This window comes from Ciconia boyciana, chromosome 10 (genome assembly GCF_034638445.1).
Source record: "Ciconia boyciana chromosome 10, ASM3463844v1, whole genome shotgun sequence".
Taxonomy (NCBI): domain Eukaryota; kingdom Metazoa; phylum Chordata; class Aves; order Ciconiiformes; family Ciconiidae; genus Ciconia; species Ciconia boyciana.
Window position 1 is genome coordinate 13,014,231 of NC_132943.1, and position 26,663 is coordinate 13,040,893.

The window sequence follows — 26,663 nt, forward strand, 5'->3', positions numbered from 1 at the left end:
GTCTGTCTTGTCTAGTTTAACTAATCCTTCTCCATGTGTCCCTATGCCAAAAAGGTCAGATTCAAGACTTTCTTACTTTAGTTAAATTAATTATTGAAGAAAACCATAAAGTTGGTCTGGCACAGACTGGGACAGATCTGTGGTGCTTTTTCCTTTATTTCCACTTCCTTCCCCATCTTAATTTTTTTCTTTTAAAATCTGTTCTGAAGCTTTGTCTGCTCCTGAGGTCAGACCAGCAGTCCTATGTTTGTCCAGACCATTCCTGTCTTTAGACAGTAAAAAATATGAGACCCATATCTAGTTATATTACTTGGAGGATTGCAGACAATGTTGAATATTGTTTGCATCGGACATGAGCTTTCACAGGCCAATTGTTTCAGAATTCAGGGAGGGAAGATTTATTTGATCATCTCGACTGTATGCAAGTTTAGGCACAAAGTTCAGTCAGTTTTGGATGGTAACTGAGCTGACCTTAGTATCTACACCATCCCTGCTGCACAGAGACTCTGCTTCTTTTTCCCTTCTCTTCTAGTTTTTGATTTTGTGAAAGCATCTTCGAAAGTATCAGTGGTACCAACAGAGAAGTAGAAGATCTCTATGCAGTTCTCCTCTCATCCTGTTCAGTAAATTGATGGAGTTTCCACTTCATCTTGATAAAAATTAGAGCTACCTATTTGCTGAGGTTGATACAGTACATCCTTACCATTTGAATTTCTGCAAGGACATGAATACACACCCACACTTTTCAGCCTCATTTTCATAACACAGATACATAGTTTGAAAAGCAGTGTTTTCACCCAGGAGACCCCATTCAAAAAGCAGTACGCAGCAGCATTCCCTTGCTTTGTATACAGCGTACACTGTCTGGACCTCCTACCTCACTTTCCTGGTTTTAAACTCTGTTGCTTTGCACCAGTCTCCTTTTGGAGTTTGTATAGAAAACACAAAATAAAAGGAGTTGCAAGTAACTAGGTTTCAGTAGCCCTTGAAAGGATGCTATTTCTTCCATGTGAAGTACAATTAAGTGGCAGGTGACAAAGTGTCTTGTCAAACATGAGAAGCAACAGTTCTTAGCCGCCAGCCCTACAAAGAAGGTACTGTGTGCATTGCCCAGAAAAGTCTCACTTTCTGCAGTAGTTGGCCTGATGAAATCCAGAGACCTTGACACGTTTCTGTGTAATCCCCCACAAGGCTGAGTAACACCAGGATGTCTAGACTTCATTGATTAACTGCAACCCACCTTACCTTGAAATAAACATGGAGCTGAAGTGCACTCAATGTTTGTTTACAAATAGCTCTTCAGCAGCCTTTAAAACTTGTTTCCCACTTGATGTATGATGAATGCATTTAACAATCTTATCTCTTAATAAGTCTGGAAAGTGACTGTTCTCACTACCCCTGCTTCCCCCCCCACCTCCTCCTCCCCTAAGGATCAAGATAAGAGCTTTCACAATTAAGGTAACCAATAGCTACTGAACATTTGATTGCAGGCTTCAGCAACACTGGGCCCTGCCTGTAGGCTGATTTCATCTGTGCACAATAACAGCAGGGAGTGTTACCCCAGATCAGAAAGACAGACTAATATTCACTGTACTGCTGGTATAAATGAACTAAAAAAAAAAGAAGGTTACAAAGGATATTTCATTTCTCTATAAAGGATAACCAAACTCATTTGTTTGCTGCAAAGTCTGGAGAAAGTCACCTTCTCATCAGTGACTCTACTGGGACAAGTTCCCTGGTCTTGTGTCAGTAACGTGGTTCGGCAGAGGGTGCAGTAGGGTTTGTGGCACTCGTGCAGCATGGTCTTCCTCCCACCCCAGTGCTGCACCCACACTGCAGCTGCTGTTGTCCTTGCAAGGGTTATGGCTGCAGATGCATTTTCATTACCCCAGTTCCTGTGGCTTTCCCAAGTGGTGTGGTTGGAGCTCTTTCAGTTCGTAAGCCTGTGGCACCTTACCCATATGCAACTTCCCTTCCCTGCTAGAGGATCTCTGCTGCTTATTAATAAAAATAGTGAATGTCACTTCAGCAAGTAGATAGTGAAACATAAGATAGGGATTGTAAGGAAAAAGGAACTGTAAGAGGATAGGAGCCGTTTCAACAAGAAGTCATCTTGAACAGTTTTTTAAGGGGCATATTACACTGTGAGGAGTGAACTAGAGTCCAGAATTGGTCTATCTTTAATCATTCATTTTCATTAATAACTAAAGCATAAATATTAGGTCTGTGTTGATGTTAGGAAGTTGGGAGGACTTACCTGTTCAGACGATGTTATCTAGAAAGGACTAGATGAACCTGAAAACCAAAGAGGTTGAAATCTGATAAGTATAAAGTACAACTTCATGCTGCAAGGTACTAACAACTCAAAGGAAAGGACTGTGCTATGTGATGTAGGTGAATTTGCCTGTGAAAGATGGACATTCTGGGAATGATGAGACCAGCAATAACAAGAAGCAGAGTTGTTCTGATGGCCTGATCAAGACTTTCCCCTACCCACATTCCTAAATATATTTTCCATGTGAACAGCTCTTGAAGTTAACTTTTGCCCTAAAAGGGCAAAACCCACAAAGTATTCCAGCAGTCATTTTGGGAGTAAGCAGAGCATCCAAAACCTCATTAAAATCAGAGCTCGAGTGTTTGTAGCTGTCTGTTTGGAGTGACTGCAATAGATGTGGTTCTCTGGTTTTGCTGCTCTGACTGCAGCTGTAAGCCCCATTCAAGCTTTCCAACTGCAGTGGGGTATTTCACACACATATCATATTTCATCTGTGTAAGAGTTGATGCTTGGTGCCATATAGACAAATTAAGATCTCTGAAATAATTTCCTTTTTCTCTTTGCAACATGCTATTAGTCTTAATGAGGCTGAGTGCTGGCAGGTTATGTCCAGCTTTGGTATGGAAACTGGAGACCAGCACTTTATTCCTTTAACTGCCCCAAAGATTTTTTTTAATAAGTTCTCAACTTGACCATGAGTTCAGAGTACATGGATTTACTCCAAGGGCTCTCCTTTCTAATTAGTACTCTGCTTAGCAAGCCAGGCCATCCAAGAGCAGTACAGTTGGTCTGTTTTTGTTTTGTTGTCCTTTTGATGTGGATGAGCAGCACCGTGTGTATGCATGAATAATTTATGGGTCATTATAGATTTTTGTGCTCTGGGTGCAAGTTTGTGCCACTGACTACAGCCGTGCAGTTCTTAGTGATGTCCTTTTTTCCCACATGTCTTTTCAGACTAGTCCGGGAGGTGACAGGAGTAAATGTCAACATGAGGGTTGGAATCCACAGCGGGAGAGTTCATTGTGGGGTCTTGGGCCTTAGGAAGTGGCAGTTTGATGTGTGGTCCAACGATGTTACATTAGCCAACCACATGGAAGCAGGGGGCAAAGCTGGGTAAGTTGCTTCATCAAAGCTGTCATGATAATCTGTGTGTTGTTTTGTGTCTGACATGTCACAGTGAGGTGGGGAAATGGGGGACAGAGGTTCAGAGAGTCTGTATGTCTGCTGTAAAATGAACTGCGGGTGTAGTGTTTTAAGCATGTACAAATGTTAGCAAGGTTATTCTGTTCCATGTCTACATGTCTTTGCTTACAGAAAGTCTACAAAATCCCAAGATGGGCATATCCTTCTGTGGTAAGAACTGAATTCCTTCTCTGTGAAACAGAGCTGATAGATACAACAGAAATGAGCAGGTCTGGGCGAAAACTAGCAGAGCTGGTCATGGTTACAAAAGATGTGATGTTCACCGTGTTTGATGTGACTATGGTTACAAAGAGATGTGACCATCATGGTTACAAGAGATGTGATGTTAACAGTGTTTGCTGGAGAGCATCCCAGCTATCGATAGATTTTGTATGAAGCGTTGTTTTAGACCAGCCTTCTGTTTTGAAACATTCCTGTGAGAGAGCAGAATCAGTTCTTGTTTCACCACTGTATGGACCAACTGAAGACTGAGTTGCTGCCAAGTTCACTCCGTGAGATAATTTTTCTATGTGCATTTCCATCTTTTCTCTGCTCTGGAAGAAAGCATGAGACTATGGTACTTGATAGGATACCTCCACAAAGCACCTTTGTACCACAGTGATTAATGTGATACAACAAAAAAGATACATGCTGCAGTATATATTACATGTGTCCACTGAGTAGACATGTCCTTGTGAAGGGCCTGTGTTTGCCAAAAAAATATATCTGCTGTGTGTTACAGCAAAGCGAATAAAAGAATGAGTGCTTTATACCTAAGGAGGTGCTTATAAATGGATGTGTAAGATGCTTAACGTGAACACCTCTCTCTTTAAGAAGATGCCTCCTGGCCTGCTTCCTTTAAAATAGATTAAACTCCCATACAACATCTGTAAGAGTAGTGGCATAGCTAAATAAATTGGTTTTTATTGCTTGTTTGTTCCAGTACATGGAACCTGTCACTGACAGGAACTGGCTTTTTAGGTGATAACTTTTCAGAGCCTACAAAACCGGCTGGTCTTTTGTCTCATTCAAGGCGCATCCACATAACAAAAGCAACTCTGAACTATCTCAATGGAGACTATGAGGTGGAGCTGGGCTTTGGAGGGGAACGCAACGCTTATCTGAAAGAGCACAGCATTGAGACCTTCTTGATTGTACGGTGCAGCCAGAAACGGGTAAGACCAAGCGAACTAGATACTTTTAATAACTAAATGGTCTCCAACACACCGAAGTAAAGTGAACACCGGCCTTTACAGATGAGTGAGTTGACTACTTGACCTTCAGTGACAAAAATTCCTGTTTCTCTCTCCTCTTCCTGAACTCTTGCATGCACAGAAGGGAGTGTAGCCACCTTCTGCATAACGTTTCTGCATGAAGTACTTCCTAGTTTGATCAAAGAAACTGTCCTGAGTTATTTCCAAAATAATTTTGAAGAATGTTGTTAATATAAATATGTATTTTTTCAGTTGAATTTGACACTTGTACAAGTTCTTAAAGCAATAGATTAAAACCACAAAGATCTCTTCTCTGTCAGACTACAGACAAAGGTGTTTATGTCCACCTGCTCACCACATTGCCATGAACATAAAGATTAGAGCAGTTCTTATTACTTTTCAGCCTCTGTTTCTGAAGATACAAAAATCTGGCCCACTGTAATGATGGATGATCACTGTGATAGTGAGATGAGATCATACCTACTGCTATGACATGGGTCAGGCTGCACAAAATAAGGCTATTAGGGCATTGCTGACTTGAACTTGAGTCAAGTCAAACTCAAGTGGACTTCAACCAATATATCTTCTTTTTGTGACACTGCCAATAACAGAAAATAGGTTGATATTATCACTAGTTTGTATTCTTTTAAATAATGGTAGATTGTAATATAGAAAAGGACCTTTTTGATCATCTAGTTGAGCCTAGCCAATAATATTTCTCTAAATAATTTCTGCACTATAGACACTACTTTGCTATCCACAGTATGAGCAAACATATAAAGATTAGCCTGAATTGAAAATCATTTCAAATATTTCTGAATCTAAGACCAATTAAACCTTCCCACAGCTGTAAATATGACTACCATGAGATTAAATGAATTGGTGTTTGTGACATGTTCCAATAGCATGGTTGATTTGAAGAACTATAGCACCTATACAGAAATACTTTGCTACCATTGCCTCATTTCCTGAGAGAATGGAAGCCTCAAATCTCCTTAATGGATATTGTGTAAAAAATCTCCAAGAAAATCCCTTATCATCTGCTAAAGAGAGAAGCTGATGTTTTGGTTTCTATCTGCTCATAAGATAAATCTCATTAACAATTGTCAATCTTCAAAAGAGGATTAGAGCTTGCAGTGCAAGATTATTGTTTCCTGAGCATCACTGCCTGTCAGTGGGCCAGCTGATGTTTATACCTAAACCACTTCTTCTTTGCTGGGTAGATTTAAGAACATAAACCAAAATATCCTTATGGTCAGGCCCCATCTCCTGGGGGGGAGAAGCTATATTGCCTTATTAAATCATGCACTCACCAAGTTGTCTGCATGTTCTTGTGGAGAACTGAAGGTTTCTTCTCTGGAGAGAAGAGGAAGACCTAAGATAAGGATTCTGCTCCTTGCCAGTCTAGACAAAAACTCAAAAAACAGAGACACAGAGCACTTGGGACTTGACTTCCTTTTTGAACATAGGGCTGTCTTTTGACCAGGAGACTGGACAGAGACTTAGGAGAGATGTGGATTCCATTCCAGACTTAGATTTTGAGGAACTTGCATCTTTGTGCCTTGATTTTCCATGGTCAGATAAAATGGGTTCCCCCCCTTCATTCTTTCACTGCTTTATATGTATTTATTGCAGCTCTGTTAGACAGCGTAGCCCTCAGCTGAAGTCTCTAGGCACTACTATAATGCTGCTCTAACATGCTGCATCCCAGAGTAGCTAAGAACTGGGACATGTGCATGGCCTATGTAATTATTGTGCTAAATTGAAACATAAAGAAACTGCTGAGGTCATGGATGTTAGTGTTTAGAGTTTGAGGAGCTCCTGGTTTGCCCATACTGCTGCAACTTTCTTGCTCCCATAACCATTTTCTGTGCCTTTGTGATGAATAGCATAAAGTTCTCGCCCTCTTTAAAAACTCATTTTCACATAACATGAAGATCAGAAGTGAGAAAAGCTTTCTCCCATAGTCAGCTCAGTATTTTTGAATATTTTACCTGATGCTAGGAGGCAAAGTTCTAGCATTTCACTTTTTCCTTCCATTTCTGCTTGATTTTAATGACTTCTTGTGGTGTATTTAGCCAGGTTTTCAGTTCAGTCTGTTCCAGTAATGGCCATAAAATGTTCACCTAACTTAATAATGGGCTCCTGTGAGTGGTGTTTGGGTTCCTGCTATCCTCACACACAAGGCACAGGATTTGCATTGGCCTGAGAGCAGATGCATAGTTGACCCATGTAACTGTTCGCCTGAGGTATTCCTCAGTTCACACAGGCAGACTTGAATTATCTGAATATCTGGTCCATCAGTCCCACAGCCATCGAAATCCACCGATACCAGGAGTTATGACAAATGTATAAAATGTAATGGCATCTGTTCCGTACCCTTTCTGCTTACTGTTGCCATGGGGAGCCATAACTTTGAATTTCCTGTCTGTCTTTGTTTATTTGACTTTTTCATAGTGTTAATGCCATTTCTTTGGCACAGAGTAAATGGGAGGAACATTTATCTAATATTTTTGTTCCAGGAGCTCAGACTAGCTCCTTCTTTGAAAATAAGGTTTTTTCCTTGTTAAGGATGCTGTTAAATGGAATATATTTAGTTGAGTTTTAGGGGAAAAAAAGCTAGATTCTGATCACTTAGTCTTTAAATAACATCCCTAGAGCTGAAAATGTAGTCCTTGTTTTCTGTCTGGTACACAGAAGAGTTGCTTTCTATTGAAAGAGGATAAACTGTGAAGTTTTAAAATCCAGTCTGTTTAGGTTTCTCTCTCCTCATCTTTACCTCCAGATCTGCTTTTACCTTTCTATTTGCTCTGTCCTGTGATGCTGCTGCTTTTGTGGGTGCGCACTTGCCTGTGAAGAAGGCAGTGCTCAGACACCCCAGAGCAGTGCAGGAATGACTTTATTACTGCAGTGTTATGTTCCCCTAGATAAAAGTTTTTGTGGGGTTTTTTGGAAGCATAGATCCAAAGTTCCAAATTTGTTCTCTGTGTGTTTGCTTTCAATTCCTTAAGTGAGGCTTTTGATAATTAAAATAGAAAACAGTCTTAACTGTGTGAGATACAAAGGGTCCCATACATTTCATTGTAATGTGAACCTATATATATATATAAATAAACACACACATATACATATATATAAGTATGTCTATATATATATAAAGTAATTCTTGTCATTAAATTAGCAGGCTCCACCATAAAGGTCTGTTGAATCTTTTGCTGTGGTTTGTTTGCTCCCATTAGTGCTAACAGTAGGCAACTCTAAAACCTGGTTGCTCTGGTGCCTGGTTGCTCTGGTTGTCTGCTGTCAGACAGCAATTGTATCCCCTCTCAGCCTTTTTTCTCCTAAGACAAACTCTTCTAATGTCTTCTCACAACGAAGAAGAGACAAGCACAAGCTCTCATAGCACGCTTTTCATTTTCGAGATCATGAAAGGAAACCTTTACCTTTTGCATAGTTGCGTTATCTTGGTGTCTGGTATTTATTCTGTGATGAACTAATGTGATTCCTGATAATGAAGTGAAGTTTCTGACTGTAATCTCTAAGTGAATGATCATGCATTTTGTACACTTGAATGTCTCAGGTCCCGTTTCTACCATATCAGTCCTCAAATGTTGGGTGCTAATACTCCTTTTTTTCTTACCTATCAAATACTGCCTCTGCTCCTCTCATTAGCAAAGTCTCTCATTGCCGCACTTGGTGCCAGATGAGATAAGAAAAAAATTAAACAAAATCTGCCCCGAGACTAATCATTGAGTAATTCTACTAGTATCTTTCATCCAGCCTAATACTTCCTCATTCAAAACCATCTCTTGCCATTTCACTGGAAACCAGCTCTTTGCCCAGCTTCATATTCCCCATCTGTCTTAGCCATTAGCCTCCAGCACAGCACTCTGTCAAGTGCTCTATGGAAAAAACAAGGCCAGTGAGAGCTACTGTATCTTTTCTGTTTAGAAAAACTTGGATGCTCTCAAGGGTGTTAATCCAAGCCCAGCATTTGCTGCTCTACAAGTTCTGTGTCATGATCCCTGACTAAATAGTTATTAAAAGTACCTGTTACCAGAACTGAAATTGCAGTTGGCAGTTTTGCACAGATCTGGGATGGAGGTTGTCCTTCTGACTTCAGCACATCACATTTAAGTTTTGCTTCCAGCTTAGTCATGTTTTCCATTTATAACCCTACACTTATGATCCCTCTTCCCTTTTGCCTCTACTGTGGCAGTAGTGATTATCTGAAGAGAAATAATCTGTTCCTTCAGTTCTAGAGCAATGTAGATGTTTAAGTTTCTGTTATCCTTGCGTGATATAGGGTGACTTACACAGGGTGACTTCTGTCCTTATTCAGTATTTTTCTCCTTCATTTGGATATGGGTTTCTAATGGACTTAATACCTTAGCATGAAAGAAATACAGGAATTCTCCAAGGACATCTTTGTCTTTCCTCCACTACTGGCTTTGCATCTTCATTCTTTATCTGAAAGTCTGTGTTTCCAGATAAACAGTGAATTATCAGCTAGAATTACTAATACTACTACCCAGATCTTTACTGATTCCCAAACTTAACCCCAAGGCATTGTAGTGAACTACCCAGCATTACAATGTCTTTATCCTTCTACAGAGTGGTTTTGTTTTATTCTTGTTATACTTTTTTTTTTTTAAGTTTACCCTGCAGACTGTAGCATTCCTAACGCACAGCTCTGTACCTCCACCTCCGCAACTTTTATATCCGTCCTCCTGCATTTTATTCAAAACATCTGTCCCAGTCATCACTGCTATCCTATCACATCCCTGCTATTCTTACAGTACTCAGTTTAATTATTGTTGTAGCATCCAGTAGTCCCAGTTCTTGTGCTGCCCAAGTTTCTGGAGTTAGTACAGGAGCATGTCACTTGGTGGTTGTTGGCAACTTTCTGCTCTTCTTTGAGATCAGGTGCTGCACTAATTTGCAGAACCATCACATCTACCCTTCTCATCACTTCTAATCATTGGTAAAAGCTTTACTCTGCGAAGGGTGGAAAAGTATGTGTTTAGAGGAGTGGGAAACAGACCTTAAGGTGAATAGGATTTTAACAGCGTATTAGGTTTACAGCTAGTTTTATTGTCCTCAACATTGTCAGAATTCTGGGGAAATGCTTTGCTTTGAACACAAGTGGAAACAAAATGTAACTGTCAACAGATGAGCAATACTGCTGACTAAACACACTGTGCTGAGTGCACAAAGTCGGCAAACTGAAAAAATGTTTATTTTTTTCCAATGTCTTTCAGTTGCAGTAAACATGGGTGTTTCTTTTAACAATAGCAGGTACACAACAGTTTCAGAAAGGATTGTTGATGGTGGCCTTAAAACAGCTCAACAAAACTTTGGCCCTAACTCCTAGAAAAACAATTCTCATTCTTTTCTAAATAATGTCCTGGAACTCCATCCAGCTGAAGAAACAAAATGGTCCTTTAAATGTTGTGCATGTGACTCTCCTAAAACACAATCAATCTAATGTGATGATTCCTCAATTTAACAAATTTAATCACAGCTCGGCAGGGTTCCACTCTTGTAGATTTATGAAGGCAGTGGTTTGGAGCATGTAGCACTGCAAGAAATATCATTCACATGTCAATAGGACTTCAAGACAATTTAAAGAATAATATGTAGCTGAAACTGAAATGTCTGATCCATGCTCAGATTTCACTGCTTTGTTGCACTGATAGTGACCAATATGTTGGAAAATCCTATCACACACTAGAGAAGTAACAGGCATTCTTGATGCGATTGATAAGTATAAGAAAATCCCGGCTATTTCTGCAGTTTTGCTATAGCATTACTGGAGCTCAGTGTGTGGGAACTGGTGGTGGAAACACAATAATACCTCTGGGAATAAGATTTACAGTCTCTTTGCGAGTCCAGATTTGAAAAGTTCCCACAACAGCTTTCTGGAGTTTAGCCACTTTAAATCAGAAAAACTCATTGCTGTCAGAAACTTTTGCACCTGCTCCTGTTGGCAGTACGTGTAATGAGTAGGACTGAAAGGTATAATCTCTTCCTTTTCTTTATTCTTCTTTCCAGTCTTGTTACACCTTAAGTACCCCTGTGTGCAAGTTGTCCTCATGCTGTCACTTAGCCAGGGAAAAACAGAGGGAGGGATCCTCATAAATTTCCACAGAGGAGCTGTGATCCTTCTAATTCTTCATTTTTAGAGTTTGTTATTATCATGACCCACTGAACAAGTGATTTCTCAGAAAATAAATTAGCTCAACTTTTAAAAATACCAGGTTTAAAAAAAAATGTTTTTGAATAAGTATTGATGTTAACAACAAAGTCCTATTGTTCAAGATAATATAGTGACACAGTATGTAACGTGGGAAACCAAAAATCCACTATGCTTGTATATATGTGTTTTAATCTGATTGGAAATATTGCTGAAACATAGTTCACAATCCAGTGGAAACCTTCTACAGGGGGTGGGGGGAAATACTGCCAGAGTTTATGTAGCCATGGAAAATTTATGGTACCTGACCTCCTGGTTAGAAACAATCTCAGAAGTATATATTCACCCATTTGTCCCAACCTTACCTCAAGCCAGATGTGTCAATAAACATGAAGTGTTTTATTCCCTTCAAATTAATTAAGTGATGCTTCAGAGTCACCAGCACTAGCAGCAGGAAGAATGATCACTCACTGGCTGAGAGGGGTTAGTACATCTGCTTGGATTTTTGGCATTAAGGCTTTTCTCAAATTTTAACCAAATTTACTGACTCATGGGGGGAAACCTGCTGTATGTGTCTTTTATCATCTGTCGATGTAAAGGCATTTGTAACGTAACCAAATAGCTTTGCTTTTATAGGCTTTTATAGACTAGTTTCAATGTCTGGGTTTTTTGATTGCTTTTGGTCAAAAACACTTCACTAAGTTGTAATAAAATGGATTGACAATGTCACTTCTATTATTGAAAACAATATATATTTGCTTGGAGATAATGAAACTGTATTTCCTACCATTTTTCTGGCATCACATTATAGAAGAAAGAAGCATAACTCTGAAAAAGATTGCATAACTGAAAAAACACAGGAAAGTGCTACAAATGATGGCAGAGACCATAAAGAGCAGTGACTTTTAAAAAACAAAACCTCAAACCAACTCAAATCTGGACATCAGCGTTGCATCACATTAGTGTATTTTTAGAAACATTTAAAACGCAGCTTTCCTGGAGGTTATCCAGTGGTTCTGTCATGATTGCTTATGTGAAGTTCATCTGGTGCCAAGTGATGGAGTTTTCAGCTCTTGCAGATGAAACAGTGGTGGGTTCGATGCAGGGAAGAGGTGACGTGGGAAGCACTTGCTGTCCTGGGGGTGTGCAGTGTGGGAGTACGTACGGTTCTCCCCAGCAAACATCCCGGGGAGCTGACAGCTCCCTTAGGTTTGCTCCCACTGTCTCCTTGAGATCCTACACTTGTCATCCTGGCTGGGTGGAAAAAGATCTTTGCTGGCAGCCTGGGGCTGCAGTGACCACTGCTACTTACTGTCACGGGGGCAGTCAGGTGTCCGGCACCGGGCTCCTGTCGCAAGTGGCACTGTGTCCCCAGCTAGTGGCCATGAAGCCTGCGGCATTACATTCCCGGGAACGTTTGGTGCCTGCGTGGTGAGCTTGTGGTCTCATGGGAAATGTTGTCACCGTAGCTGTCTCTTCTTTGCAAGAAAAGAGATGATGATTTCCCATACTTGTCAATCAGGCAGCTTTCCCCAGCACTGAATTTTAGCAGGCTTTTTAAAATTTCTTTTAAAAAAAATAATTTAAAGCAGCATAACACTTGACATTTAACTCTCTGGTTACTGTGGAAATAATATCAGGTATTTTGCAAACTCCTGGCAGCTACAAGTTACAGTGAATAGTGTGGAATCAAAATAAATAGGTAGGGAAAGCAGACTCCAGGCAAAAAAAGATGCGGACCTACCTATATTGTCATACAACACTTGAACCAAAATTCTAGAGTTTAAAACAACTGATGCTTTCTTTTTAAATTATTCAGTTGTCTGAACACTTTCTGAAATCCAAAATTAACTATTATGTCTAATTTTTTCACTAATCTCATGGAAGCAGCAATTCTCTTGAAAAAGTTTCATCTCTCAAGTAATTAGCAGCCAAGTTGTAGCTATTCCTACTGCCCAAATTTTCAAGCTCTCCAGAGTTTGTCTCTTTTAAGCAAGGGTGTAATAATTGCAACCCCTCTGCCTTCTGGGTCAGTACAGGTAAATCACAGTCCTCACTAAGCAAGTCTCCGGTGCACTCCTTGTTAGAGAAGATTTGATCTTGTGCAATAAACTCCTGTCTCTCTGCACAACACATTCCACATGGAAACCTGCCTGCCTTTTTAGCTAGAGAATATATTCAAAATAAGGAAATAACCAGCCTGTTGTTTAGCCTACTTACATGCTGCACTTCTGTGCTCTTGTAACTGGCATTGAGCTTGAATGAAACCTTTCCGACAGATCCTGTGCAAACTTTGCAGTAAGCTCCAATTACAACCAAGATTCAAATCCAGCTCTAATAATAAAACCAAAGACTTTGTCCAAACTTCAGGAAAGTTAGTGTCAATGATAAAATTTGCAGCTAGCATTAGGGTAGAGGAGACCATTTTGTCACACTCTGCAATACCATTACCCTTAACAGATACACAGTTGCTTGCAAGATTTACATGCTTTCGTTAGCATGTCTGGGAAGATGCTCTTGCAAGTGAAGATGATTTGCTTGTACCTACAGAGAAAGGTGTCCTTTATTCCCATAGCTTCAAGGAACTTCAAGGCTCCTGTTCCTCAACCAGATTGCTCTGCGTGTCATTTTTCTTGCAGATGTACCAGTCGTCTTTTTTTTTTGAGGTCCCTCTATGTAGTATCTCAGCTTGGAACTGCAATTTCCTATCTGAAATTATTCAGTTTGATTCCATTTACTAAAAAAGAAAATAGATGTCTCCATTTTGGAATGCTCCCTGTGTTTACATGGGTTATGGTTGTTATTCAAAACAAGCAAAGGAGTAAAATGGTGGGCACCACTTAGGGGCAAGTGTTCTAAAAAATTAGAAGAAAAAGAAATGGTGGACTGGGACTGCTTCTGATCAGCGGCAACATCATAAAGTTCAAGGCACAAAGCCAGCTTCTGGAGTGAGAGATCAGAAGTGAGAGATGCTTGGAGAATGACTGCCATGTAAACATTTCAAAATTTATTCTGTATTTCTCTCTTATTTGTATTTCAGAAAGACGAGAAAGCCACAATAGCCAAGATGAACCGTCAGCGCGCTAATTCCATCAGCCATAACCCACCACACTGGGGTGTCGACCGGCCCTTTTATAACCACCTTGGAGCTCACCAGGTCTCCAAGGAGATGAAGAGAATGGTAATGCCTTGCTTTATGGACATCAATTTCTTTTCTTCTTAATACAGCATTATATATCCCTTCCTGCTTTGTCTGAAGGTTTTTGCAGCCCTGAGGGTGTTTTAAAAATGGGGGGTGGTAAATTATACTTTGACTCCAGAAATAATAATAATTGGTACATCTGGAGCTGAGTGACTGTGAGATGAGGCGCAAGGTTGTTTGAGAGGGGAAGGGAGGCTGAATGGCACAAAGAAGACACTTTTGTCTGACTTGTCCCACATTCTGAAAACTCATCCAGGCTGTGTGAGAAGACATGATTATCTACAAAAATTGTTCAGTAACCCAAGCATTCAAACAGCAGCTGACATACATTTCTAGTAGATCATTACAGACTTCAGCACCTGCAAAGGTTTCTTGCTTGCATTATAACAGCCAGGTGCTGTTCACCTTCTATAAGCTACATGCCCATGTATACTCATGGGTCCCCAGGAATCACACTGCTGTGTTTAATTCTCAAGTACATGGATTAATTGGCCTAAGGTAGCAGGCATCTTCATTTCTTGCTTACACCTTTCAGTCCTTTTAAATAAAAATGAACAAGAGCTAGTTACCAATGCAGTTGGACTGAGAGCACTTTTATGGCTTATTTTACATAAAATTGTAGATGATATCTTTGTTTCCTGCAATAAAGATGAAGAAAAGAGAGTTTCTATTATAATTTGTATATAATTTGTAATAATAATACAAATATTTAGCACCTCTATAATCTCATGCATAATCAGATTGCTCTATGACCTTATTAATGCTGGTTTGACCCTTCATGCACAGTCAAAAGTGTGTGTTTGTTGCCTGCTTTGTTGCCCATAGTCAAAGTTCTGCTCCAGGTCACCAAAGCCTTAAAGTATACAAAGAACTTTTTAACATGAGATTCACTTCCACAGCTTAAAACTTTTGGCATAGCTATAAGCAACCGCATATGGTGTCTTCTAATGGGAAATGCTGGCACATTTATTAATAGTTGGTGCTAATATTATTCAATCATAATATTATTTTACAGTGCTAAACCAAATTTCTTAATCTCCATAGTAATGTTTCTTTCATTTCTCAGATCTCCAAATGAGGGCTCCTGACATAAGCGTACAGATCAGTGGAACTGTGCATTTTTTATGTGGGCTTTTCAATAGGGTGCGCTCAATAGGCATGACATTATTAGAAGAGCCTAATCACACTAGCACATAATTATAATTATAAGTTTCTTTGAATAGCTTTTAAGGAGTTCTTGCAGCCTCCTGTTCGGAAACAAGGTGTAAGCATGCCAAATGGTATTATGCTTCTTGGTGTTAATTACAGTTTGCCATGTCTAGCTGGTTGTTCAGTTGGAAAAACATAATTATTTATTGAAATATCAAGCTGAGTCCTAAAAACTTCACTGCCCCTCACTTGTAGGAGGAAAAGCTTCTCTTTTTTTTTTTCTCCTTGTCTTGAACCTTTCCCTGTAATGGTACTTACCTTTTTATAAATTTAGCAGCTCAGAAAATCTTTTCAACTCAACCTGCTTCTGTACTGCCTCTTTTATTAAGCTCTTTTTTTGAGAGGCTGATGTTGCACGTGTCAGGCTATTTCTTGAAAACCAATTTAAACCTGATTCAGCTGTATTATTTTCAGCTAGACTTTTTGTTGTTCTTGGGGACTGTTTTTTAAAATCTGTTATTTACAGTATTTCCCACTGCTTTATGTTTGAGGTGCATTAGTCAAAATGAAAACATGGTGCTCTCCATGGCCTAGAGACCATTTTAATATCTGGTAGATGAACATTTTATTGATTAGATCATAGGAACAATTTCTCCATCTCCTGTCTCAACTCTTTCTCTCTGTGTTACCTTCTAATTTAAATACGCATTTCTTTGTACCACCCAGCTTTGCACAGCATTTTATTTGTCTGTAATCTCTAACATTGTGTTACATGGATGCTGTGTGCTTAAATGCATGCACAGTACATGCTGGCTGCACGCTAATGTACGCTGTCTGCAAACTGCCTGCTTAGAAATACAAAATACAGACAGACAGAAGGGGAGCACAACTACAAAGGCTTTTTTCAGTGCTCCTCTGGGATGACATGTCATTGATCTTGGTAAGCTGCACCAGCTTTCAAAGCTCCTGAAAATGTGCTCTTTGTTCCACATCACCCACCTTTTCCCCAGACCTCTTGCATGTAATAATATGTAGCCTTTTTTCTGGGAAACTGTGAACATGTACGGTTGGATTAGTCAAAGTAGTATGCCAAAGGCAGGCAGTGCAACATTGTCTTTCTCTTAAAAACCTGGAGCTCCTTAGCCCCGTAATTTCAAAACAGGTGTTTATACGGGTAATTGTGAGATAGTCCTCAGGTGGGAGTCAGGTAATGTTGCAGTAATGTGCGGTTACATTATATTGGTATGTAGACATGAATACATTTGTGTGTAGGGAGTAATATGGATGGTTATAAGGGCCACAGTTTTCTGTCACAAACTTAGAACATTTTGTATTATGAACACAACCATATTTCCAGAAAAAGAGATCCTTTTTCTGTGGCACTACTTACAATTCCCTGAAAGAGAATATTAAAGTTCCCTGAATTGCATTTTTGGGAGGGAACTTTTATATTTAATAGAAAACAGAATTATTTTGGCCATTTTTCTTTCCTTTGAACTTTGGCTCTGGTAGCTGTCTCTATTCTTAGGATATATTAGCAGTAGTCGTGGATGAGATGGATTAGTATCAAAGGTAGCCATATACTCCTTTTTTTCCCTCCCTTCTCTTTTGTTGTGGCAGTTAAACACGCTGCCATGTCTGAGCTCATCAGCAGTGCATCTGGCAGGGTTTGTGTGGGAGGGCAGCCCGGCCGGCGCATGGGGAGGTCTTTGGTCCCTGCTTCTCTCTGCGTTGTGGCTTGGAGCTTAACCTCTGCTGGGTCCAGCTGACTTTCCACGATGCTCCTAGGCTAAGTTGTTCCCCTGGGCACGTAGGAGTTTATTCAGGCACTTGCACACACATATAAATAAGACAAAATATCCTACACGTGTCCATGCAGCAGTAATCTAAAATATCCTGGAAAAATTGAGTTACTTTCCTAGTCCTACCCTAGCTAACTGGGGCCCGAGTCAGCTGGGATTGCAACTGTGCCGGCTCATCCTGTCCTGCCCAACAGCCCCTCCATCTCCCTCATGCACCAGTCTGCTATCCAGACCATCCCCAATCCTTCTCTTTCCTTTCCCATTGCTTAGCGGTGGCATTTCTTGCCGTGCAGAGCCTCCAGGGAGGCAGCAAGCAGGAGACTGACGTTGCCCACTGACCCTGACCCCCATTAGCTGGTGGAGCCACTGCCCAGAGAAAGCCAGTCCTGGGGACCATGCTGAGTTGCGCTGCCAGGTCAGTGGCTGCCCCTAAAAAACTGGTAAATTTGCAGCAGAGGAAGATCAGATACAAATGGCGTGGGAGGGGAAAGAGCCTTGCTCTGAGCTGGCAGCCTCTGCCGGAGCCCTGGCCTGGGAGCCCGTGTTGTTGGGCAGGGTGATGCTGCCAGCGTGGAGCGGGTGGAGGGCTGCCTCGCTCACCCTGGGCAGGCAGAGAAGCCTGGACACGATCAGCTTTGTGGCTGTATACAGAGTATGAAAAGAGCCAGAGCACGGCAGAAGAGCAGCGCAGCTGCTTTCTATTTTTATTGCTTTTTACAGCATGTTTTCTTGTTTCCTAAACAAAAGCGGTCAGTCCAGGACCAGTGACTACAGCTCTCTGGAAACGCAGACTTTTGTACTGCTCATGATGTACACAAAGGAGCAGCGTTCCCCCAAGTCTCCGTACACCGGCCTTGTCTTCCCCACTGTCTCTCTGGTCCAGTTTTTAATTGCAAAAGGGTAAAAAATAATCGGACTTGAAAGCATTTGAGAATACAGGTGTATTTATAGCTATAACAATATTTATACACCACTAAGAAATACTTTGCTTTTCCCAGTGTATATTTCAGAGTGCTTTTATAAATATTGATGGATTTTAGACCTCTGGAAATAATACTCATGTCTCAGTTTTCATCAGCAAAACAAAACTACTATTAAAAAAAAACAATTTGGGGATTGTAGTTGACTGTAAACTGAAAGAAGTTTGTTGTAAACAGCGATAAAAAGGCAAATGTTGATACCTTCCAAAATTACAGGGCTGTTCTAGATGACAAATGACTCTCTTGCATCTTTTACCCTGCTCAGCATTATTAAGGTCATAGCTGGAAAACCACATCCAGTTTGGGATTACAATCCTTTAGGAGAATGTGGATGAATTGGAGGTAGTCCAGTGGAAAAAATTACAAATTAGGAGAGTTTCAACGGAGCGACCTGTGAAGAAGCGTTGAAGTATTGGGTTTGTTTAGTCTAGAAGGGAGAAGACTGATTGGAAACAAAAGTCTTCAAATACATGAAGGTTTGTAAGGACAGAATATAATGATAAATCATTCTTCATGACTGCAAAGGGCAGGATTAAAAATAATCATCTTAATTTGCTGCAAGGAAGATCTAAGTTAAGAAGAAGCTTAGATGCAAGGAACAGGCTGTATAAGGAGCTTGTGGAATTCCTGATTTTCCTGAAAACATTTTATTTATTTTATTCAGGGCTTTTCAGTCTGGAGGGGCATCACAAAGTCCTTTGCAAATATAGAAACAATAACGTAAAAAAATCTGTATTAGGAGAATTTATAGGAAATAAAGAATATAAAAATAATAATATGAGATAGATGTAAAGATTTTACAAAGTTTCCAATCTAGGCTGCACAGAACTTCGAGGCATCAATCTTCCCCCTTGTACAGGAGCCAGCTATACCCGCAACGTTTCTGACATATTTTTCTGGCCTTTGTTTAAAAACCTCAAAGGATGGAAATCCCACAGTCTTGCTGGGCATCCTTTCCAACAGTTTGATTGTTTTTCTTGATGTTTCACTTCATATTCCCTCACTTTTAAAATACAGTGGTGCCTGAGCTATTCACAGTAGATAGAGGACAGTTTAATTTTATCTCCTTTACAGTTACCTTCTCTGTATTTGAAGCCTATTACCATGTCTATGCACAGCTCCGATTCCCTCCTCAAGTTTGTTCCCTAGTTGGTGCTTTCCAGCCCAGTGGTTGTTCTTGTTCCCCTCTGAGCACTTGTCGTTTAATCGGTAAGAGGCAGCACCCACACTGAACCCAGCGCTCCTGAGGTTTTATTAGTGCTGCCCAGAAGACGTTGGTCATTTTGGATGTCTTACAGCCAGACTTGACACAGCCTAATGCTGTCTGGCTTCCAAAAAAAAAAGCATTTGTTGTGTCATGAGATCTACTCAGCTGTGGAAAGTCCTGCTGTTGGATCTGAAGGCTGCCATACAGCTATTCTATTTATTTTACGCTGGCTAGTATGACTGAGCAGCTTAGCTTGTTCCACTGATACATGCTTTGGGGAAGGTTTACTTCAGAAACAGGTACCTCTCAGTCCTTATAATCAAATGTGAGCAGAGTTGCTAACGTGATTACTGAGCCCAGTTGTAGATGCCTGGCAAATTTCCTTTTATTTTTTCAGCTGCTGGAAACGTTTAACATTAGGAAGTTTAGGAACAGAAAGAGGAAACCCTGAAGATCTGCAATACTGATTTCAGTCTGACCATGCTTCTGTCATGAGTCTGAGTACAACTCATGAAGCATTTAATTTGCGATGAAATTGTGTATGACGTCAATGTTAGTTACAAAGTGAAAAACCAAATAAAATCAAATAGGGATTACACATGTGTAGGAAATATGACTGCATGCAGATGTTAAAAATGTCAGACAAGGTTATAAAAATGCATCCCGGATATGGCTGGTGCAATAAAGAACAAGCTTTTCTTTCAAGTAGGCACTGCCTGATTCTGTGCAGCACTGCTCAGAGCTCTGCACAGTCTTCTACATGATGTTTGACTGCTTGGTGTTTACTTTCTAATGAAACAACACTCCTCTATAAGCCTGGTCATTCAACCATAAAATATAATTATTTGTCCTATTCACCCTCTCCTAAATCAAACAATTCTCTGCATGTTGCATCACAAATACTCACTTCCTCCCTTTATGTCTCCAACTTGCACTTAGAATAGATTTTCTTGTTACTTGGAAATCAAAATTGGGGAACAGGTGCATCAGAGGAACAGAGGCTATAGCTGGTTCTGTGCCAACTCTACTGCTTAAACATCAGAAATTATTAAAAAATTAAAATAAAACTCAGAAGGGCAAGTTTTCCTCAGTCAATAGTGCAGCCCCATCAAAGAGAAGTGCATTTGAGTCCATGAATGAGGCACCGTGGGTTCACCCTCCTTCTAAAGGTTTCATTTAACTGAAGGTCACCATTATCCTCTTTTCCAGCAATCATCTGCTAAATCTGGTAATAACAACATTGACGTCAGTGGAGCTGGACAGGGACACCCAATGGAGCAGAATTTGACCCACTATTTTTTCGCTGCTATTGTAGTATGCAGAATCCCCTGAACTCATAATCAAGCAGGGAGAAACCCTCAAGCAATCCTTTCTGCTGTAATCTCCACGTATTGCTATAGACCTGGGAGGAAATTGTTAGTCTTGTCTGGGTTTTGTATAGCCAATTTGGTTTAGATAGCTCACAAACAGCAAGGAGAGGAATCCTGTCCTGCAGTTATGCTATATAATTGCTTCGGTGCTTCTGAAAAGAGGATTTGCCTGATTGACATGTTCTGTGTGATCTCATATAAATGAGTGGGAGCCATATAAAACATGGTACGTTGCTCAAGTTGTCGGAGGCTTCATACAGTTTTGTATCCTCATCTGCAAACCTAACTTTTATTCTAGTTGATCAGGGCTTGCAATCATCCTTGATTAAATTTTTTAAAAGAGGGATAAGAGTCAGCGAGATACAACAGATGATCTGCAGCTGCTTTTGTGAAACTTCGGTGGAGTTTAGTATTTGCTTGGAAGTCTTGCACTGATAATTTTTCCACCATTCAATACCCTTTTCTAGAGTAAATCATAGCCATATGGATCGAGACACTATTGAAAAGTGTCAGACAGTTTCTGAGTGGCACTAAATTAAGCCTACAGAAATAAAGATACCAATTCCCCTTTATTCACAGAACATTTCCTCTGATGTTTGTGGCAGCGTTGCACAGGTGGACATGAGAGGTGGAGTTGTGGCACTTACCAGAATGATTCCAAAGCTTCCTAAAGCGGATAGTAAGCTTTAATGACAAAATGATGCAGGTCAGCAGGTTTGGGTCTGGTTTTCAGAGAGGGTGAGCAGCTCCGGCCAGTGCCAGTGGGTGATTTCAGTTAAGGCTGGTTAGGCTTGTATTCAGTCTGTCTGCATCTGATTAGAAGGCTATTTGACAGTAGTTTCTGTAGAACTTTGTTGCGTTTATCACCATTTGGAGTGTAGAGATGAAAGGCAGAGATTAGGGAGCCAGGAACTGATTCAGAGCATTTCTAGGACTACTTATTTTTATGTCTTTTTCTGTTTTGCAAGTTCTGGTAACTGTTCACAAGTGAGATGCAGAACCACATACCATTTCACTTGAAAACATGACCTTTGAACTGAAGAAATTTGGATTCAGAGTTCACAGAAAACTGGGAAGTGTGAGCAACCTGCACTTCTCAGAGGTGTGAGTTCAGAGCCAGAAGTTAATTAAAAGTAAGGAGGGAAAACCTATTTCAAAAGCACCTACTTATGTTCTGTAGATGCAAATCTGATGGGCCAAATAAATTCATGAGTTTGGCCAGGTCCGGTCTACCAGCTCAGGGCTGTGTACGAAATAATTTTGAGTAGAACAAAGTAGAGGGTTTCACCATCTGTGAGCAGTGCAGAGGAATGAAAGTCTATTTATCAAGTGGGGTGGGCTGCAGAAAGGGAGCACTTCAGCTTCCCTTTTTGGAGCTTATTAGTCTGGTTCCAGCTATAGCAGACACACTCGTCATAGAATCTGTTTCATAAACTGGTTTTGTGCCAGTTTGTTGTTCTGCACTTAGATGCTTGTTAAATATCCTTCCTATCAGACTTAGTATTTTCTGTGCCAGTTCTTTCTGGACTCTGCTATAGAAATTGCGTTATTTCTGGCTTGAGAGCTTTGAAGTCCTTCAGTTTTGTTTTTGCTTTTACACCTGACAGCATCTATCTTTGTAGCCTTGTCTTGTTGACCACAGGGACAAAGGCAGAATGTATAACACTGCTGAAAACAGACGTGAATAATTAGTTTTGTGGTGGGGCCAAACCAGTTTTTTTTTTAACTACATCCACTCTCAGCCTGTCACTCTCCTTTTCTGTTTTCCAGTCTTCACTGTCTCTGTGAAGCACCGTTGCTTTGCAAGTTGGCCTGACCTCTTACAAAGCTCATTTTGTCCCTAAGTCTAAAGTTCTTTTGATTTCTGCTTTAACATCATGTAAGTCCCATTTCAACTTTGTTCTAGAGATGAAAAAAGGGCAAGAAAAATTAGTTTCTGTATCATTTCTGTATTTTGCTCTTACAGTCTTTGCTGGAGTTGCCAGTGAAGTTTTTACGGTGGAATCCATACTTCCTAGCCACGTTGCTGTTAAGAAGGTCATAGCACTCATCAGCCCCTCTACTGTCTTATTTTTGGAGCTAAATTAAAAGTTAAAAGGATGTAAAGTCTGTTCCACTTTTCTTTGCATATTTACGATATGTTAATAATTGCCGTTAATGTTCTCAAAGTTAGAATTATTATTTCTAATGGTTCTTGATTGGAAGCATTATGGTATAGCAGTCAGCTTGTCATGGCTTTGACAAACACTTTATCATTCTATTTAAGGACTCAGTTTTAATCTTCAAAGAAAAGGGCTTAGTTAATTTAGAAGTCAAGCAGAGAGATGGCAGTCATATGAGCTTTTAGCGCAATAGATATTCATAAAATATCCCCCATAAAATAGTAAGCCTTAGGGACAGATGCAATAATATAACATTCCCTCTTTTTTCCTCCTGCACATGTCTACTCCCACTGAGGATGGTCATTAAAAGTAAGTGCTTGCAAATTCAGAGCCACCTGACCTGCCATAAAAATACAGGTTTTTTAAGAATCTCATGTAGAAAAGAAGAAAGAGCAGGATTGTTCTTTGGTAGGTACTAGTGCCTTTGAGGGAGCTGATTCAGCTACGTTTGCATTAATATTCCTGAAGTCAGAGAGAGAACTGTCTTAGTCTCAGAGCAATTATTAAATGCTATTACCTTTACATTTGCAATCCGATAGCAGAATAATGCAGCCCCCTGGGGGAAGGGGAAAAACTCCAGTATCGGGGATATTTAAAATGAGACTGAATAAAAATTGCATGAGGTCCTATATGCAGCAGTCCATTAGTACTGCACTGCACTAAGACCTATCTTATGCCTTATGTTCCCTTCTAGAGAAAAGGAATTTTGGCCTTAAGAAGAGCTACTTCATCATCATGACTATGGAGCTATTCTTGAACTCCTATCTGTCTGATCCTGGTAGCCATCACCACTTTTGCCATTTTCATCCCTGCTGACAATTCCCAGCCTTCTCTTCATTGCACCCTAGAAAGCCATCGGCACTGCTTCATCTGCTGGGCACAAATCCATGAGCAGTCAAGGGGGGATTTATATATTTAACTCCAGGAACTGGCTGTTTCTCTTCCTACCTCCTTACTCCCCCTCTCCTAAGCGATAGGTACCTCATTTTTATCAGCTGTTTTTTCTGGGCATTCAGATTTCTGTATATGTGTGTGCAGAGATGCCAATCTTGACGTATCTTTGTGCAGCTCAAAATCTGCTCTATACCCGAACAGAATGGGTACAGCCCCAGCCCAGCTGTACAGCCTCCAGCGGCGAGCACAGACAGGTGAGATCAGGGATGCTGGAGAGTGGCTTTATAGACATGCTCGAAGCAGCAGCCCTCATTATTTCACTTTCCTGCTTGAGCCTGGAAATTTGTCTGAGTATGTTAGTCCTTTAGGAATGAAGGCAAATCCATGTAGACCACATTTCTGCAGGACTGATTGTGCTTAGTGTTTATCCTATGTGTAACACAGACCATTGCAATTCACTCGAGCAGCCTTATGCTGAGCCAAAGGGCTTTAATTGGAGCAAAACATCTGAGTCCTAAAGAAACCAAACTATTTGCCAGCTGCGGAGAAGAAAAAAGACCAGTGTGTCATTAGTGCCCAAGCCTTGTGCAAGGGGAAGAAAATCATTTCAGTGCAGAGTTTTCAATGGACTGAGCATGTCCATGGAGTAGGAGGAGGTGAAAACACATTAACCAAAACCCAGGGGGAAATTTCCCTCCAAAGCCAAAACAGGGTGAGCAGCATGACCCTGTGCGTGCGATCGTCTCCTCCACTTAAAAGGCTTCTTGGTCTGTGATTGAGACACAGACGCTTTAGTGGATAGGGAAGAAAATCTCTGGTCACAGCTGGATCCTAGAAGTATATTTGCTCTGTATCCTGGCAAAGCCTTTCAGTGCAAATAAGAAAGATCTCCTGTAATAAATGACCAGTTTTTAAGAAGCTGTGTTTGAGAGTTTTTTTCCTAAAATAATCCTGCAGACCTTTCTCCATAACAATTCCATTTTTGGCAATTCTGCTTGAAGAATCTTTCATATGAAATGGGAACGTATGAAGTGATTCATTTAATTTGCTTAACTTAAAGAGTTTCCTACTACATTTAATTTTAAGCTGGTTCTTTCTAATTAAAGTTCAAGTAACCCTTAAATATTTAACCTCATTAAATGAAGATCCAGGAAAGAAAATGTAATAATCTTTTCCTTTTTTGCTTTACCTGAAATATGCCTTTTTTGAGGTTTTAATTTTGAAACACCAATTTAATCTGAGCTACCAGCATGAATAATTTCCAGGGTTTCAAGCACAATTTAGTATTCTAAATTGAAAAGCTAGATCAATTAATTCTGTATTATTTTAGAGACTTTCCTTACAACAGTTTTGCTGGGGGAGAGAAGCAGGGAAGAATCAAATTCCATGTTGATCAAGTGATCACACATATAAATGACCAGTTAAATATGCAGCTTACATATTTTTCCACGCTTGAAATACTGGGGAATTTTTTGAGGAGATGCTTGCTGAGGTGTTTTGCTAACGTGACCTGGTTGGCCTGTGTCCTCAAACTTGTGCACCTAGAAGGCAGGAGTATGAGATCTGCTTTTAGTTTCAGGATTTCAGTGGTTACGCAGCTGTCCGTGAAAATCAGACCGTTTGAGGGGACTCTCCCACTGCAGTCAGTCATCCAGTTCCCATGTGGCTAAGCTTAGAAATGTGAACTTGATGTCTATCTAATAAGCAAGTACTGGCTGTTTTCTCATCAGTTCCCTCCCCTTATTTCTTGGCTGGTAGCTATTCATGTTCAGCTGATTTTCTTTTTTTTTCAGCCTAACTAACTGACTATGACACCAGACAAATTAGTGAGCATTTTGTCTCCATGATTAATCAGTGAGCTTTCAGTTTTGGCACTGTGTTGTAGCATTGCTTAGAGGATAAATAAATAAATCAATCAGATATTCCTGACAACTGTAAAATGATTAAGCAAAGGAAAAAAAAAAGCCACACAACAAAAAATTGAATGATCACTTCATCACTCTTTAATGTGAAATCAAAATGTACATGAGTTTTTTTGTTTGGATAACTGGACATGCTAACTTTGAGTCAACATTAGTATTTCCTTCTTCCCACTGGATCTGCTGGTGGTTGTTACATGGGACTGAGAGACTTCCTTTATCTGAATTTCTGATGGGTTAAGTTGGAGTTGCAGTTTCTGTTTTGAAGTGTGGCTTTAGTCTGAAACTGAGTATGTAAAAATGGAAATTGCTCTCTCAGTGGATCACAGTCCTGGCTGTTGACCTGAGTGACAAAACCCACTTTTTCCCTCTTGCAAAGCTGATGCTGTTCAGGGAGACTGTGTTGACCTTATTTTTGCCTCTTGCCGTATCGCCACAGTGCTAATTAGTTACAAGGGAAAAACCTGTTCTCATTTAGTATCTGGTCAACGTTCTTGTTTCTGATGGCATTGGCCAAGGCAGCTGTGAGAAGACTTTTGCCCAAAGATTTTTACTTTTTTACAGTCAGGACGGATCTCAGTTTGTTGCCCCCAGCCTGGTAGCAACTGCAGGTCCAGCAGCTGGAATATCCTCCCATGCTCTGAGTAGTTTTGGCCTGAGGCCTCTGGGAGGAAAACAAAAGGAATTCTTCCTATCTCTCAGCTCCATTTGGTTTATGTTTTGGAACACAGGGTACTGACTCTGTGCCTGAGTATTTGACCCTACTTGTCAAATATACAACTTTTCTTGACTTCAGTTAAATTTAAGCCAAGATGTCAGAGGGCAGATTTTGTCTCAGCCCATGCAAAATGGCCATTTTGATGCGATTTGGTCTATTAGGTATGTTAATGCTAAATATATAAAATTATGCCTCTGTACATATTTTTCGCTGAGGCCTTCTAGCCACTTAAACTATGGATGACCCGTAAATACATACACTTACTCAGTTCAGGTGGCCCTGAAGGAATTGTGAACATTTTGGCTATTACAAATATTATAAATAATTCCTGAAATCTTATTCAAGAAAACATGTTTTGTGTGTGCATGCAGTGAGGGGAGAAGGAAGGAGACC

At 40.3% G+C, this 26,663-nt stretch overlaps 1 protein-coding gene across 1 annotated transcript in view; it reads left to right on the top strand.

Annotated features, from left to right (window-relative positions):
* ADCY5 (adenylate cyclase 5) overlaps nucleotides 1-26,663 on the top strand; it is a 220,975-nt gene that overhangs the window by 161,852 nt on the left and 32,460 nt on the right. The window contains exons 6-8 of the mRNA XM_072875014.1: nucleotides 3,230-3,388; nucleotides 4,491-4,632; nucleotides 13,908-14,048. Coding sequence (XP_072731115.1) covers nucleotides 3,230-3,388; nucleotides 4,491-4,632; nucleotides 13,908-14,048 — 442 coding nt within the window. The remainder of the gene's footprint in view (nucleotides 1-3,229; nucleotides 3,389-4,490; nucleotides 4,633-13,907; nucleotides 14,049-26,663) is intronic.